At 35.9% G+C, this 17,497-nt stretch overlaps 2 protein-coding genes across 3 annotated transcripts in view; both read left to right on the top strand.

Moving 5' to 3' along the window:
• Nucleotides 1-4,631, top strand: part of SERPINE2 (serpin family E member 2) — a 28,175-nt gene extending 23,544 nt beyond the window's left edge. For both annotated transcript variants that reach the window (XM_015819019.1, XM_015819018.1), the window contains exons 7-9: nucleotides 1,490-1,576; nucleotides 2,549-2,632; nucleotides 4,027-4,631. In XM_015819019.1, coding sequence (XP_015674505.1) covers nucleotides 1,490-1,576; nucleotides 2,549-2,632; nucleotides 4,027-4,064 — 209 coding nt within the window. In that variant the 3' untranslated portion in view covers nucleotides 4,065-4,631. The remainder of the gene's footprint in view (nucleotides 1-1,489; nucleotides 1,577-2,548; nucleotides 2,633-4,026) is intronic.
• Nucleotides 4,632-12,726: 8,095 nt separating this feature from the next.
• WDFY1 (WD repeat and FYVE domain containing 1) overlaps nucleotides 12,727-17,497 on the top strand; it is a 29,807-nt gene continuing 25,036 nt past the window's right edge. Inside the window, exons 1-3 of the mRNA XM_015819017.1 lie at nucleotides 12,727-12,949; nucleotides 16,140-16,207; nucleotides 16,377-16,450. Of these exons, the coding sequence (XP_015674503.1) occupies nucleotides 12,813-12,949; nucleotides 16,140-16,207; nucleotides 16,377-16,450 (279 nt within the window). The 5' untranslated portion in view covers nucleotides 12,727-12,812. The remainder of the gene's footprint in view (nucleotides 12,950-16,139; nucleotides 16,208-16,376; nucleotides 16,451-17,497) is intronic.

Below are 17,497 nucleotides of genomic sequence, written 5' to 3'. Positions count from 1 at the left end.
GATTTACATCAGTAATGTGAAAAATCTGATTTATTAACAGAGAAAATCAGCAGAACATGCTAGCTTTGTGTGCCTGATTCTTGAGACAAAAAATTAGGCAACCCTATTTTAGCCTAGTCCAGTCCTGAGATCCATTCATTTATTATTTGTCTATCAAATTTGTATAACCTCCGAACTCACTTATGGCCACTCTGGGCGGTACATAATAATGTAATTATGTAGCAAAAATTGTTTCTCAACAGTGCATGAACCCATAAAGATGGGTTGAATGAGCTATGGTTGGAAAGCTGATGTTGGTTTCTGCAACATGTGTATGTTTTTTAATTCTGAATGTGAAATTATGTAAAAATTCTAGACATGTAAACATACTAATTATGATAGTTCTGAATGGCAATGGCAAATAGCAGCTATGGTGGTGCCATACGAGAATGTAATATTGCAGGCTAGCTCTGCCTACTGCCAGGAGTTTGATCCTGACCAGCTCAGGATGGACTCAGCCTTCCATCCTTCCAAGGTAGATAAAATGAGGAACCATATTATTGGGGCCAATATGCTGATGCTGTAAACTGCTCAAAGAGTGCTTAAAGCAGCAGTCTTAAATCTTTCTGGCTCCATGGACAGGCAGTGGTGAGGTGGAGGATGGTTTGGCTTATGCGCCCACCTCTTGTGCAAATGGAGCTTTGTGCACTTATCCACCGCTTGCATGGACCGATTCCCAATATCCTGTGGACCGATAATGGTTTGTGGACTGGGGTTGGGGACCCCTTCTGTAAAGCACTGTGGAGCGGTATATAGGTCTATTGCTATTGCTAAATATACCCAGTCAATCTTTGGTATTAATAGTTTTTTCAGTTAATCAACAAAGTTTTGAACCTAGATTTAGAAGGTATTTAGAAATATCTTCTAAATAATTGGGCTATTTCCTGTGAAAGTTATATGCCTCACAAAAACATAGATTAGTGTTTCTGAAACTTGAAATTGTTCAGGGTGTACATATACAGTATTTGTTCTGTGTTTTTTTTAAAAAAAATGCTCATTTGCATTGGTTTTCCCTTTATAAAAGAATTAAAAAATAAAGCTTGTGTACTGAATAATTTTGAAAAAAAATAATTCATTCTTCCTGGAACTTGGATCCATTCATCCAGACCCTGGAGTATTTGAATAAACAAATATAATGTGGTTAATACCTGTTAGTCATTGTTTGCATATAATTGCTTTGTCTTGCCCTGCAGTGCATTGTTTTAATTTGTACTGAATCATATCACATGAATATCATCATTGGAACTTTTTATTAGATAAGAAGATAACAATGTCTGTAAATAAATAAAATCAGGACCATGTGTGAAATATTTTGATATGTATTAATCTGTATGGAATCAGATTTTCATTAACTTCTGTTGCTCTGGGTTTTCTTATAATTGAAAATGAATTTGCTTTTTGAAGGAATGAAACAATGATTCATACACGTATGTTATGGTTGACCCCTTAGGATCAGAAAACATTTATGTATCTCAGCTCTTGCAAAAAGCAAAAATTGAAGTAAGTGAAGATGGAACGAAAGCTTCTGCAGCAACAAGTAAGTATTTGTTTGATCTAAATCACCAAAAAGTTCTACAAATACTGAAATAGCATTAAAAAGCTATATCTTTATCTATTCCAAAAAGTTCCCCTCACTCTTTTAAAAGCTTGGTGAATTTATTTTTATATAAAACAAAAAATTAATAAAGAAGCACATGGAATTTGGCCTGAACAATGTAACATATTATTTCCTAAATATTAAAATCAGACCAAAGTATAATTTAAGGATTCTGTATTTAATTCTGCCAATAGAAGAAACTTCTCATTGCTGAATCTGAGCACTAAAATATAGTAATTTGAAACTTAATACTGCATTTCACAACATCTCTACTTAAAATACTTCTTCAAGTAATGATGTGTGTTGATTTAGAAAACATTTTACTGTCTGTAGCTTGGCACAGGTAATTTAATTATATGTACAAACAAAATAGCTGGTATATTGTACAGAAATCTTAAATGTTACATATTTGCTTCATACTTTCAAAAACATTGGTTGTGCTTACAATATAATCTTTTTTTTAAATATACTTTCATAAAAGATCTGTATTTAGTATCAAAAGTATGTATGATACTATCCTGTTTTTCCTGTTAAAATTTTCATATTCTTCCTTAGAACATTTTGGAATACATGAACATTTTATCCATTTATAATTAAATATTTATATTTGAATTTGAATATGGCCCTTAGAATACCATACAAAACTAAGCAAATGTTACTGGCAGGGGAAAAAAACTGTTTTTGCTAAAACTAGACCATTTGCATTATTGTCCTGGCTGTTTTTCTTCCATGATAGAAAGTTGCATATTTCTAAGATCTGTTCTGAGAAAAAATTAATTTATTTTTTAAAAAGTATTTATCCAGTATTGAATTTTTTTTAATTTAACCGTAAAAAGATAAATTCAGTTCATACGGTAGCTATTCAGAGCCAAGAACAAGTAATCATTCAAGTTTTTATTCTGCTTTGTCTAGCTGCAATTGTAACAGCTCGATCATCACCTCCTTGGTTTGTAGTGGATCGACCATTTTTATTCTTCATACGGCACAACCCTACAGGTAATTCTGTCACACTTTTTTTTTATATTAGCTAAATTCAGGCCGCTTTTGTCCATGGGCAGACCTGAAGCGCAAAAACATTTCAGACTTGCTTCCGTGTCTTTCAAAATAAGGTTCCCAAACTCCATTCTTCTTTATTGTTAATAAGAAATGCCTTTTCTTGACAGGAACAGAGTAATCTGCAGCTGTGCAGGATTTAGACACTTAGGAGTTGTTGCCAGAACAAATAGATTCTGTGTTTCATTAGTGTATTTCTTAGCTAATCTACATATTATGATGCATGCTTTGAAAGAAAATGCCAACTCTTTGGAAGAGCTGAGTTCTGGCATCAGTTCCCAGATATGGGCAGCTTAGGACATCAAAGGCACATTATGCAACATTGAAGATGCACAGTGGCCAATTGTCAGCCACACATCTCAGAGCTTTGATCCATTTCTCATTGATATTCTAAACTAAATGTAAGGCAGGTGCTAGGGAAACCACCATTTTCCCCTCCAAATATGACTCGGAAGGGGTAAATGGTATATTTTATTCAGTGTTTTACAGTTATTTCTTCCCCTCTCCCACAAATTTATATACAGTAAAGACCAAATAAAATTCAAGAAATAACATTCCTGCAGCATTAGCATAAATGAGATATTTGATCATTCTTAATCACAGCTTTGTATTCTGATATACTTAAAATAGAGACTTATTCAAAGGTACATTTTACATTGGTTTTAGAAAAATATTGGTGAGATTTTCAGCAACTAAGTTAACATAATAAATCTAATTAAAATTAGATTAAATTATTAAATTAAATTAAAATATATTTAAGTCTTCAAGTAATTTATTAAAAACATCTAAACCCAGTAAGAAGCGGAGCGGTCATTTCCCATCTTTGTGAGAATATTTGTGAGAAATAAAGATTCATTTATCAGCTATTTTCTTAATGATCTTATTTTTTTACCATGATGAGCAGCCACAAAGATTTAATGAATTTCCATTCCCTTGCAGAGTATTTAGATAATTATTGTGCCTGATTTTGACATAAGCAAAATTAAAAAATTATTAAGTCATTAAAAAATTAGACTCTTACCGGGATATTTTATTTTTTTAAATAAATTGTTCGTTGAATTTAAAAAAATATTTTATATGGTTTAAGGGTTTCTTTATGAAATAAACTTAATAACAGAGTGAGGTGTTACATTTGAATCTGCTTACAGCCAAACCATAACATTTCAAACACTTTGTAGGCTTATGAGATTGTAACTGCTAACTTCCATCTGGTAGTTATATAGTAATCAGTAATTTTAGAAATTGCTGTTTAGATGAAAACTTTTATCTTGAGGTTTTGTAACAATATTTTGTATTTGTGAATTAATGAAAATTCTGCAATAATATTTCTTGTTTAGGTGCTGTTTTGTTTATGGGACAAATCACCAAACCTTGAGTACAGGAAGAGATTCTTTTCTTCTGAAGAAAACTAAAGATTGATGCCTTTGTACTGTTTAAATATTTTTGTACCCTGTTTTTCAGCTCTGAACTAGCTTTGGAAACGTTGGTCATCTAGTTTGGGGGGAAAAAAAACCTTAAGTAGCTGGAATTCTTTATGGAAGAATAAAATGCCTTTTTGAAAACATTGTAAAGTTCCTTAAAACTACTGATTAGCTCTCTGTGCTAACAACTTTTGAAAATTCGTTGTTCTATTTCATATTGTTTTTAAACCAAGTTGAAATTAAAGGGACAAGTCCGATTTTGGTTTGGGTTGGATTTGCTTATGCCTTTCTTCTACTACAATTCAGTAGTTGGATGAGGCGTTTGTCATTAGAAAGCAACTGAAAGCTTTAGCATTTTTTTTTATTTTAGATTGTGCATGTTGCTGAGTTTTAAACAACTAATGTTCCAATTAATGCCTTTACATTGGTGTAATGTAAACTTGTCATTGCTAGTATACACATTCTATAGATTTAAATTTTATATTTTTTGTACAAAGGAAAATAAAATCATAATGAACAGTTGAATATTGAGTCACAGTGATGTTGAAGGGAAACGATTACTCACAATTCATAAAGTTGAAAGTAAACTGTTACTAAGATGAAATTTCCATGTGATAAAATAATTCCTGTAAGGAATGACCTGCATTTTGGAATACTTCTGTTAAGTAAATTTGAAAAATGTTCCAGGCTGTCTGTATGTTAGTAATTTATTATATCATATGGGACAATAGGGGGGGGCATGGCTCAGCAGTCAAAGATGCTGAGCTTGTCAGTTGGAAAGCTGACAGCCCAGGTTCAAGCTTCTAGCGCCGAGCAACGGACTGAGCTCCCGTTCTGGCCCAAGCTCTTACCCACCTAGCAGTTTGAAAGCATGCAAATGTGAGTAGATTAATCAGTACCACTTAAATGGGAAGAAAACAGCATTCCATGCACCTTTGGCATACAGCCATGCTGGGCACATGACCATGGAAAATGTCTTCAGACAATGCTGGTACCTTCGGCCAAGGAACGGAGATGAGCACCATGCCCTAGATTCAGACATAACTGGACAGGGAAATCATTACCTTTTCATTGGAGAATAATGTCATGTCAACTATTTTCCTGAAATATATTTGTATGCTACAAATATCTTAAACCAATATCTTCAAAAATTGTCCATGATTGAAATAGCCCTAAAATAATTTTTAAAATGTTAACATTATTTTTCCCAACAATACAATTACCCTGGGTAAAGCTCTGTTTTTTCCTTATGTCCTGGAAAGAAGGTTGCAACTTTTTCATATATTGGAAAGTATTTTAACTCGTCCGAATAATATATGCTTTGTATGTCGTTCAGATATGCTTCTCTTAAAAGATAATTTTGGTGCAATTCAATGGAAGATTCTTGTAACAGCCTCCACATGGATACGAAGCATATTTTTCTGTGTCAGGCATAAATGCTCCAGAAAGCTGAATGTGGACAAAATGTTTTATATATATATATAATCATGGATATCAGTATTAATTGTTAAATCAGTTGTTGTTTTTCCTGAAATGTATTCTATTCAATCCTGGGGTTCTCCAAGAACTTGAATGAAAAAAAAAAGAATTTTAAAAAAATCACATTCTGTCAATTTTCTACCATTAGAGCTTAATAACAGGTTTTATTGCCTGAAAACATTTGAAAACACCTGTGTTAAATTGTTGTGTTTTATCTGTAACATAAGAAAATCTATGTTCAATGTAACTTTATTTTATTTAACAATATTCCAAGACTCTAAATTATTCACAATTGAATAGATCATAAAAGTACTTTCATCTTAAAATTACCAAATACAAAAAATTCTAATCACCATAGACCAAATGTAGCAATTATAGTTCTTATCAAAGTATTCTCCAAGACCCCAAGAAAGATATTGTAATACTTTTCATCTGTTTTGGAACACAAGGGGAGGGCAATCCCAAACTCTGGAAAGATGTTTCCATAGGGTCAGAGCAACCAAGGGAAAAGCCAGCCCACATCCTAAACCAGTGATGGCGAACTTTTTAGAGACCGAGTGCCCAAAAACTGGCCCCGCGCCTGCTCCACCCCCTGCCCCACTCCCACTCCGCCCCACCGTGCCTGCCTGCAGGACCACTCACCGCCTACAGGACCTGCCGCAGATTGCCCAGGCAGCCTAGCAGCGCCACGGCGGCCACGGCCTCTGCCCACACCCCGCAGCATCAACTGTGCGCATTGGGGCATGAGGGCATAGTCTTGTCTACACTGCCTGGCTGCCATGTCCTTGGCCATGCTGCTCCGCGTGGGCCACGCTCAGGGGCGACTCTTCTCCAGAGAGGCTGCTGGTGAGGAGGGGGTCGCAGGTGGAGACAAGGCTGGGGCAACAGCATGTGTGCCCACAGAGAGGGCTCCGAGTGCCGCTTCTGGCACCCGTGCCATAGGTTCGCCACCACTGTCCTAAACCATCTGGGGAGAGAGAATCAAGAGCATACACCCAGAGCAGGAAAATTCTACTTTGAGGAACCAATCCTGTAGAAATCAAGATCTTCAGCCATAGAGACTGAAGCTGCTGGTACAGATTACCATATGCTTGTTTACATAAAGTACTTAATATGTTTCTGATGATCTTTATTGCTCTTATTGCTGCTTTGCACTTTTCCTAATACTCATTAAACAGATGTTAGATCAGAAGGCATACAAATTTATTAGCAAATTGTGACATGATAAAGAATCAGACAATTGCTTTCAAGCTTTTTCTTGGCCCTATTTTATGTCTTATGTTGAGTGCAGTAATTGATGGAGTTTATTACTATTATTATTACTGTTTGGGGTAAGGCTTAGCAATAAAAAATATTTGTGGAATGGAACCTGGAAACCAAATAATTATTATATGCTACATTATAGTGGCTGAAACGATTCGTTACTTTTGAAAATAAGTGACAATTGTAGATTAAAGTTAAAATTTAGTTGGTTAGAAGACTATTTGTACAAACACATAAAACCGTGTCAGAAGTTGTGTAGTTTTATTCATTTGAGAAGAAACTACAAATTGAGTCGCAGAATATTTGTCTTGAAAGAAGGTTCAGTATTGTTATTCCTGGCAATTGTGAAAATGTACTAGTCTGCTTCTGGATTTTCTGAATGCTTGCATATCTTTGCCAATGAATTTTACCAGAGGTCTATGTTTGTTCTATGTTATATAAAAGAAATGTAAAAAAAAGAACACCAAAGTTTGGTGCTTTTTTCAATTCTTTCATAAATCAAGTCCAATGTAATATCCTGAAGTGAAAAAGTAATTACTTTTCTATTTCAGTTAAAGGGATATTAGAAGAAATTCTGGATCTGATCTGAGCTGGGTTTTCCAAACAGGACAATTGCTAGAAACAGAGGTGAAGCTTATTTGAAAACATGACAGAGTCACATCAATCAAAGGTGGCCATGAATCTTAGTTTTGAAGTCCTCCAAGACAACAATTGCATAGATGCAATCTCCATGAATGAATGAAAAACAAATGTATGATTTTGGAAAGGTCAAGTCACAGTTTTGACTCAAATTCCATAGAAACGTTGTGGCAGGAGATGAAACTATTAGTTAATGCTGAAAAATTGTCTAATAAGTTTATTAAACTAGTAAAAATGAGTTAAAGCAGTTTTCTATGGAAGAATGAGTCCAAATTCCTGTACAACAGTATGAGATACTAATCAATCTTAGGAAGTATTTGAGGATAGTTATTATAGCTACAAATAAGAACTAATTATTGAATCTTAAGGGGAAAATTATTTTTTTCATTGGCATATCACATTAGATGAGCTTATGAAGTAAATGGAACAAACACAAATGTGGTATTTCTTGTTCACTCATACTTCAGTAGAATCCGCATGAATCTTTGATTATATTCTGTGGCCAAAGAAAGAGGTGAGATATTCTAGTACATTCTGCTAAACCAAAGTTTGTTCTTGGAATTGAAAATGGAAACCAAGTCAATGAGAGACAAAACTATTTTGATCAGCTGAATGACTAGTCTAAATTCTTCAAATTGAGGACATGATGAAAACCTTCTGTGGATCTTTGTCATGCACATCCCTACTTGCCCTGGTAGGCCGATTCTCTGGCTCTCTTCATTTTCCTTGGTATTGTAAAACAACCACTGGAGACTGGCAGTGGGTAATTTTTGATATTAATTTTCCCTCTTTGTAGTCTCACCCTCAAAGAAGGAATCTTATCAAGGTCAGAGACCATAGCATTTTGTGGTTAAATATCGAGAGCACCTAAGCTATTGGTTTCATTTTGCAGATAAAATTGAGAAAGAAATACTGAATTTGTTGCCTAATTAATTAAATATGAAATTTTTAAAGGCAAATTATCTTGGCAAATAAATCATCAATTTTTTTTCCATAAAGATTCTTACAATTTAAAATTGAGTTTGCTTTAATTATGAGCAATTAATTGGACAAGTTCTAAAAATAGAAATATATCAGAAAAATCTACAGACAAATCAGCCATCAGCAGACACATAGAAAAAACATCTATATACCATTCAAATGAGACAATCAAAAAGGAAACAAAATAACAATAAACACCTCACCAACAATCAACATCCAAATGAAGAGAGATTAATGCCAAGATTAACACTAAAACACCAATCAAGAAGCAAACAATATCCCTGTTAAGAAATTATCAACTCACAAGCTAACAGTAAACAATAGTCCAATCAAGAAACTGTCAACTCCACTCCCACTAACACAGAGCAAGCCATTAGTATATAAATTGAGAGCAAAACTTACCCCCCTACTAGCACTGATGATGTTATCAAGTTTCGTAATGAAACATCTGCAAGAAAACAACCAAGTTCAAAGACAACCAAGGACGCCACAAAAATGTATCTAGAAATAAAATTTGGTCAAAAACGTTTTATATGTCATTTCATTATTCCAGTAAGATCAATTACATTCTCTTCAAAAATAAAATAAAATAGGGGAACAGTTGTATTAATGCTTTAATTTTATACAATCATCCTTTCAATTGTTTCTGTTAATAATTATCATTAGTATTTGGATTTAACAGAAGTTACTTGAGAAATGTTATGACTTATCAATATCAAGGCTATTAATTTACAATGTGGTATTCTAAAACCATCAGTTAGTATTTATTTTATTGCCTTTAATTAATTACAAAAACGTGCTTTAATAAAAAGTCTGACATGTTTCTTTCACTTTTTTACTAAAACTATCTTTTTTATTGTATATGCTTGATAATGATTATCTCTTGCTTATAAAGTTTAAAATGCATTCCTTCAATAGGGCACAACTGTCCTACTGTTTGAATAACTTATTTTCACACAGTAAAGCCAAAATATAGTTTCAGCACCATCTTGTGGACAGATCACTACAAAGAAATTTACGTTGCAGTATATTGTGGTTTCTACTCCAGGTAATCCTTGATTTACAACCATTTGTTTAGTGACCGTTCAAAGTTACAACGTCACTGAAAAAAGTGACTTAATGACCTTTTTTCACAGCTACAATTGTAGCATCCCCACAATCACGTGACCAAATCCTTGGCAACTGGTCCACACAAATGACCGTTGCAATGTCCCAAGGTTATCTGATCACCTTTTGCAATCTTCTGACAAGCTAAGTCAATGGAGAAGCCGGATTCACTTAGCAACTATGTTACTAACTAAACAACTGCAGTGATTCACTTAACAACCGTGTCAAGGAAGATTGTAAATGGGGAATAATTCATTTAACAACTATCTCACTTAGGAACAGAAATTTTGGATTCAATTGTGATCATAAGTCAAGGACTACCTATATTGAATTAATTGCACATCATTACAAATAATCACAAGCATTATAGGAAAAAACAGTTGATGCCTATGTAAAAAAGATAAACAGCTTATTTGCTTTACTTGAGCTTGCTATAATAGAGGGGAAAAGATAGCACTGAAATAGCATCTGGTACTAAATGCTATGATTTAAGCACAAGTATTCTGATTAAGTTCAGAAAACAGTGGTAAACATGATAACTGGAGACTAGAAGATAATATGTTTTACCACTTTTCAAATGTTTGAAAGACTGTCTCAAACATAAAACACTTCTGTCCCATAAGTAAATAAATACAATCAAAAGAAAAGAGAATTTGATTAAAGAGATTATCTCTTTATGGATTATCTCTTCATTTCACAAGTAAACAAGGAATGGGCATCTATTAGTGATATTGTCATGGATTTCCTGTAATGGCTGGCATTAGTAATGCTAGATATAACTATCTTGCTGAAGTAAATTTGGCTGTGATGAGTTGCAGACTCCTTGGCAATCTGCTGTTCATCGCCATGAGTTTTTCTCATTGTTATTTTACTTCCACCACCTGAAAGAACTACAGTTAACCTTTCCCTTGGAATAAAAAAAATCTAATCTTTTTATACAATAGCAATACAATACTAATTCCTATACAAAATCATTTCTCAGGAAAATATTGTCACGAATGAAGACGAATATACATGTCACAGGATAATATGGCTTCTCTTTATCCAGAGTTTTCTTCTCCTACTTTGGGGGGGGGTTGATTTTAAAATGACATTCTTTTCCCCTTGAGGGAAGTTTCACTGTGTAAATTTCCTTGAACTAGATTCAGCTCAGAGGCCTTTCTGCTCCTAGCTGACTCAGTAAATGTGGGAAGGGCTTTTCCTGTAACTTCAAAGGCATATATTATTTTGCCCTCCCATTCCACAATAAACCTTTTGATGTCTATGGAGATTCTTAGTCATCCAGGTCATAGTTATCCCAAAGAAGCTTTTTTTTCATGAGGCAACTGGACTTTTGATGAAATCATACCCTCTTTCTCTATTTAGATATGGATGCAAGTGGCAATCAGCAAAGAAAAATATATTTTTCCCCACCTGGTAACGGGCTTTCTTTCATGCATTGTTCAGTGGTTTCCTTTTTCAAATACAGTTCTTCAACTCCCAACTGCTTTGCAAGATAAATAAAAAGTGTTGATAGCACAAGTTTTTAAAATGTATATCTAGTGATGGTTTTCATTAAATACCGACAATTAAAGTGCGCCAACAGAAATGCAATAAAGTTTCAATGATTCAAATTCATCATATTTAAATTAGAGGTGATTAGGAAAAGTTCTTAGGAAACTTGTGTCTTTGTTTAAGGAAACAAACTTGTGTCTTTGTGTCTTAGGAAACAATGTGTCTTTGTTTAAATGTCTCATATCTAAACAAGTATTTTAAAAATAAGCATAAATGATTCTTGATAATCAGATGTCTCTGTTAGGAGAAAATAATATTGAAACTTGTAAGATTTGCTTGTACTAAAGATTTACTTATAATGTATGATTAAAAAACAGAAGACAACACAGGGCTCATCCATAAGTTGACACATATACTGATAGAGGTGTATTTTATTTATTATTTCAATTTCAAGGACACCTAACTCTGTGGTGACTCTGGGCAGCTTTAAAATTTGAAAGAAAATAAATACTATCAGTAGGAAAAAGAGGATACCTAAAAGAAACCGTTAAAGCCAAACAGCCAATAATCCTCAGGGCCTGGGAAAACAATCAGATCTTACGCGATTTACAAAAGACCACATTGGGGTGGGTGGGGATGTATAGATATCATTACAAAGGGATGGAAGTTTTCAGAGAGTCTGCTTCCTAGATCCCATAAGATGACCCTGCTTAACAAATGGGACCTGAAGTGTGCCTATTCCACCTGACCTTATCCGACAGGCAGGAATATATGAGGACACACAGTACCTTTTGCTATGCATGGGCTTTATAAGTGAAAACCAACTCCTTGAATTGCAGTCCAAATTCAAATGGCAACCAGTACTGCCCCAAGGCAGCAGGAACACACGCACATATTGTGACACACCCATTACTATCCCTGCCACTGCATTCTGGACAGGTTACAGCTTCGGGATGGCCTTTAAGGGCAGCCCCATGTAGAGCACTTTGCAGTAATCCAACCGAGAGGTGACCGCCTGAAGTGCTGTGTATTAAAGTCCTTCAATTACTTGTCAGTTTTGTTAGTAAGTGCCAGCATTTTCTGACTCTTCTGGTGTCTTACTCCAAAGTATCACCAGTAAAAGATTTCTCGTCTTTTGTATGCTGAGCTGGCCGGGGAATTCTGGGAGTTGAAGTCCACACATCTTCAAGCTGCCAAGGTGGAGAAATCTTGTTTCTACAGAAAGGTCTTTTCCTGACAGCACAAGCTGAAACGGTCGGCGATCCGACACATAAAGCCATTTGATCTATACTTCCCATTTCTCTAACCCAGTGTTTCTCAACCTTGACCATTTTAAGGCATGTGGACTTCAACTCCCAGAATTCCACAGCCAGCATTGCTGGCTGTGGAATTCTGGGAGTTGAAGTCCACATGCCTTAAAATGGTCAAGGTTGAGAAACACTGCTCTAACCCGATTATGAATTTCCGCCTATAACTCTTCAAATGAGCGACCTTCCGGCCGCGCTGGCCTACCCACCCATCTTAGTTCTCCACCCAGCACCCCGCGCTGCCTCCGCTATCCCGGTCATTCTCGCCTTCCCCTCCCATCTCCGACTGCTTCCGGGGGCGGCGCTACTTCGGGCATTACGGAAAATGGCTGGCCGCTGAGGCTTTCTGGGGGCGCCGCTATTCCCACGATTAGGGCCCGCTCTCGTCGGGGCGGCTGCTCGGACTCTGCCGACCGCGGCCTTGCTGGCGAGATGGCGGCCGAGATCCACTCGCGGCCTCAAAGCAGCCGGCCGGTCCTGCTGAGCAAGATCGAGGGGCACCAGGACGCCGTCAGTGCTGCGCTCGTTATCCCCAAAGAGGACGGCATCATTACTGCCAGCGAGGACAGGTGGGGAAGTGGCGGCGGGGGAAAAGAGGCTTTCCGGAGAGGGTCAGGCGGGGTCGGCCGCCGCTTCTTTCCCTTTCTTTTCTCCGTGGAACGGGCGCTGGGAAAGACGCGCTGCGCTCGGCATAACAACAACAATAAGAACAACAACAACAACAACTCGGTCATGTGCAAATGTTAAGATCCCTGAGCAGTTTTGCAAACGGGTCTTTGCTCCGAAGGGACCTTCCCTTTCTTGCGAAAGGCATGCGACACACCCCCTTCTGGGGGGACGGACCATCCCTCTTAGCCATTGCTCCCCTTCCCATCTGGGTGGACTACCAGTCCCATCATTCTCGCCCAAGAGAACCAAAGGAGCATGTTGGCTGAGTGGAGATCGGGGTTTACTAGGCATAAGTGGTTAGGCAAGAGGAAAAAGCAGAGAAGGGTGGTTTTCTTTCTCAGACAATTGGAAACACGTTCAGGACGGTATTTCATTGTTTCTACCTTTCTGTTCGTGCAGTCAGAAACCCAGAGCAAAGCTGGTCTGGTGGGCGCCTATTATAAATGGGAGTGAACTAATACAACTTCTTGTTTGCCATCTTCCCCAAAGAGAAAAAGTTGGACTATAACTTTTACTATCCCCAGGCAGTCTTACTTGATGGTAGTCAACTGTGTGAAGTATGTTCTTAGTACAATTTGCAAAATTTTGGAAAACATTGGTATTGCAGATTGATGCAGTTTGATATCACATACACCGGTAGTATGCCAACTTTCTCCAAAATGTTGAAAACGTTCCATATGCATATTTTTTTTCTCTTCAACATTGACCATGGGAAGAAAATACTAAGAAATAACACTGCGGTCTGGAGTTTGTTTTTTCCAGATTACTGCATAATCTGAAGTAAACTCTGCAGTGAAAATATGCTGACAAAGTTATTCATAATACTTAGAATGATACCAACTGGATTTTGCTTTATAATTAATTATATTCCTTATTTCTGATTCTTGAATTGGAAAAGTTCTATTTTTATTAGAACTCCACCTCATAAGAAGAGATATTTAATCTTTTTTCTCAGCCATGATTTTATTGTGCAGCTGTGTTTATTTAAGCAAAATCTTATTTTGATTTAGAAGGGGCAGATTATAAACAGACATGTCTTGGAATTCTTGTTAAAATCATCTTACTCCAAGCAACATGCATGTTTAGAATACTGCCTCTTCTGTAAGATATAGGCATCTTATAACAATATCCTTTGACGCTGGTTTGGATAGCTATTAAAAACAACTTGTTTAATTTGTATGCAGAATACTTTCACTTTACATGATCTGCAAAATTGTTCTTTAGATGTTTCTTTGAATGGTTCTTAAATATCTGCATTTGATATTCACAATAAAGTTACAATTTTAAAGCAGCTAATAGAGCAGTGATGGCGAACCTTTTAGAGACCGAGTGCCCAAACTGCAACCCAAAACCCACTTATGCATCGTCGGTTGCCGGGTGGGTGTGGCCTATTGGGTGGGCGTGGCCCATAGGGGCGTGGCTGCGGTGGTAACAGCAGACTGGGTGGGACTAAAAAGTTCAATCAATCAATTCCAACTTTGCAAGATCATTTTTTTCCCCGCGAGAAGTTGAAATTGACATTGATTGAACCTTTTTTTTTTCCACACAGCAGTGGAGGCCTAAAGTGAAAAGGTTTTATAAAACCCAGCTGAAGGCCTAGAACTGGGGGGACAGCGCGCGTGCCCACAGAGAGGGCTCTGAGTGCCGCCTCTGGCACCCGTGCCATAGGTTGGCCACCACTGTAATAGAGTATTAAGCATTATAGAGAAACTATCCTGCAAATGTCTTAAATAATTGGATAATGATCTTTTTCCTCAGATCAAAGGGTTAATTGTTAGTAGTTCACAAGAGCTACTTCAGGGAATACTGCAGGGGTTGCATTAATTACATTGTAGCTAGAGGAATAATGTGTATTTTTTTTCACTGGATGAACTATACTGGTGCCCTGCTGTTTCTTTTTTATTCTCAGTTCTTCAAATAGGGATTGCAGCCATGAAAAGGTTAAATTGGTTTTATTACTAATGTGCATTGTCAGGTACTACTGAAACAGGTCAAGCACTATGAGGTATAACACTACTTAAAGGTCCCCCTACCATCACATATATCATTTTATTTGTCAGCTGAATGCTGAGGTGTAATAATCACTATGTGTCAGGTTAACTACTAGTTCATCTATTTATAAGCCTTTTAGAAGTTTATCTTCCAAAACGATCTTTGTAGCTTAGTATGGTCTTTCTGGGCAAGTGAACTTTCTGTTTTTATTATTGCTTTGATTCTTTTAGTTTCTGTATACAGTGAGAGCAATGCAAAACAAAAAACAAAAGAAAATAAAAGTAAACCTGTGGCATTCCAGAAGATAATAGATTACGGCTCACAGCATTCCTCACCATTGATCACACTGGTTGAGGCTGTTGGGAAATCAAGGTTTAGAATATCACAATTGCCAAACCCTGACATGGAATTGTATCTGTCTGTGCCCTTATGCTAGAGAAACAGAAGTGACAGCTCAAATGTTCTACAACCCTGTGTGTTCCTCTTATCTGCCCAAAGTTTGAGATAACCTCATACATAAGTAGATTTGATGGGCATGTGGGAGGTATACAACAATTAATAGAATTTCCTGGTGTGAGCAAGAGTTGATGGCAAAAACATAATTTATCCGTTTTGCCCCCTTGCATTACAATATGTCATGTATTATTTTGTATTATACTGACTGTACTCACCTCTCAATTGCTTGTGTGAGATGAGTGGCTATATAAGTTTAAATTAATAAGGTGGGATTTAGTATTTGCAATGTTATCTCTTATCAGAAATATTAATATTCTAGTGGATGCTATACATATTCAAAAATTACTTTTCAAGCCATTTGGTATCAGAATAGTTTTTCCTATTGCAAATCTTTTGACCTGAGTAATATACTGCAGGGATAAGAAGAATTACAACAGAGATCATGCCTGATTTGTTCTACCTTCTGTTGATAGTTCTTAGATGTCAGTGACAGCCAGTGTTGATTTTTTTAACAATAAATGCTGGTTAAATAAGCCTATTTAGTATTAGCATGTAAAAGATGCATCTGGTCCACATGAGGAGAACTAAATAGACCAACTGTAATAATTTCCCTAATCTTTCCCACCTTATTTATATTTACAGGACAATTAGAGTATGGCTGAAGAGAGACAGTGGACAGTATTGGCCCAGCATCTACCATACAATGTCATGTAAGTACACTTAGATTCAGGTATGTTGATATCAGACTCCTAATATGAATTTAGGAGCAGAATTTTTATGATTTCACATTTGGTTATGTAAAATCATTTCTTTGCTTTGATAGACAGAAATTCAATTCACTATAATACTGACTTTACAAATCAACATTTCTTTGGACAGCTCCTTGTTCAACTATGGCTTATCATCATGACAGTAGACGAATATTTGTAGGCCAAGATAACGGAGCCATTATGGTAAGTATTCATTTTTAGTTGACTGTACATTTAACTGCTGCTAAAAATATTCGCATTGCACATCAATATCTAGGATTCATCAGTCCTAAGCTTTCAATGCAAATGTGCACAAATAAACTTTGATAAATCATTGTTCAAGAACATTTTTTGAGAGCCCCGCAATAACCCATTATGGAATACCATGCTGATTTTGTATAAATTAATTTGATGGCATCATCAGTAGATCTAGGGCTAATTTATTTGGCCTTGGTTTTCTGTTTAATGAAACATCTGTGAAGTTTTCCAATAAAATCTAGACAGTAGTTTTCTTTGAGGTGAATGCAGTTTGTAGTAATTTCATGTTCATATCTATGTATTAATATTGTAATAATTATAAGGCCTTATTGGATGTTTTCTTAATTTCCTAATAGTGTTTACAGCCTAATATTTGTGATTTCCCATCCAGATACTTATCAAGTACAACTCTACTTAGCTTTGTAATATCAGCCAAGGTCAGCTTGATGTCAAGTCTGTCCTATAAAGAGCAGTGTGATCTCTCATGTATCAGTTATTGTGCTGTGGGAGGCTAACAGGAAAAGAGTTAGATTAGAATTCTTTTCTTTGAAATCTATTTCTGAAAATGGAAAGAATTTTTTTTTTTCAATATAAAATTTTTATTATTTTCATCATAGAAAAAAAACATTACAAATATTACACAGTACTATATGAAAACCCACCTCCCACCCCCCCGGACTTCCCAAACCTAGTCCCAGGATAATATTCAAATATAAGTAAACAAGTATTAATATCTCTAACTCCACAAAGTATATTATTCTACATGAGTAGGTAAAATATAAAAGAACAAATTAACTAAAAACCTAAATTATATTCCACCACTCTATGCTTCTTTTAAATATAAACAATCCATCTTCTCCATATTAATAAAAATTATTCATTCAAGTGATACTTCGAGTAAGCCAAAATCTTTACCACTTCAGCAAAGTACAAAACTTTGAATCCCCAGTCTTCCATTATAAGTATCTATAATTTCATCAATCTACATCTATA

This window comes from Protobothrops mucrosquamatus, unplaced genomic scaffold, assembly GCF_001527695.2.
Source record: "Protobothrops mucrosquamatus isolate PMUCROS unplaced genomic scaffold, P.Mucros_1.0 scaffold847, whole genome shotgun sequence".
In the NCBI taxonomy this organism is placed as follows: Eukaryota; Metazoa; Chordata; class Lepidosauria; order Squamata; family Viperidae; genus Protobothrops; species Protobothrops mucrosquamatus.
The sequence above is the reverse complement of the archived record's forward strand: the minus strand, read 5'-3'. Positions and strand labels throughout refer to the sequence as shown.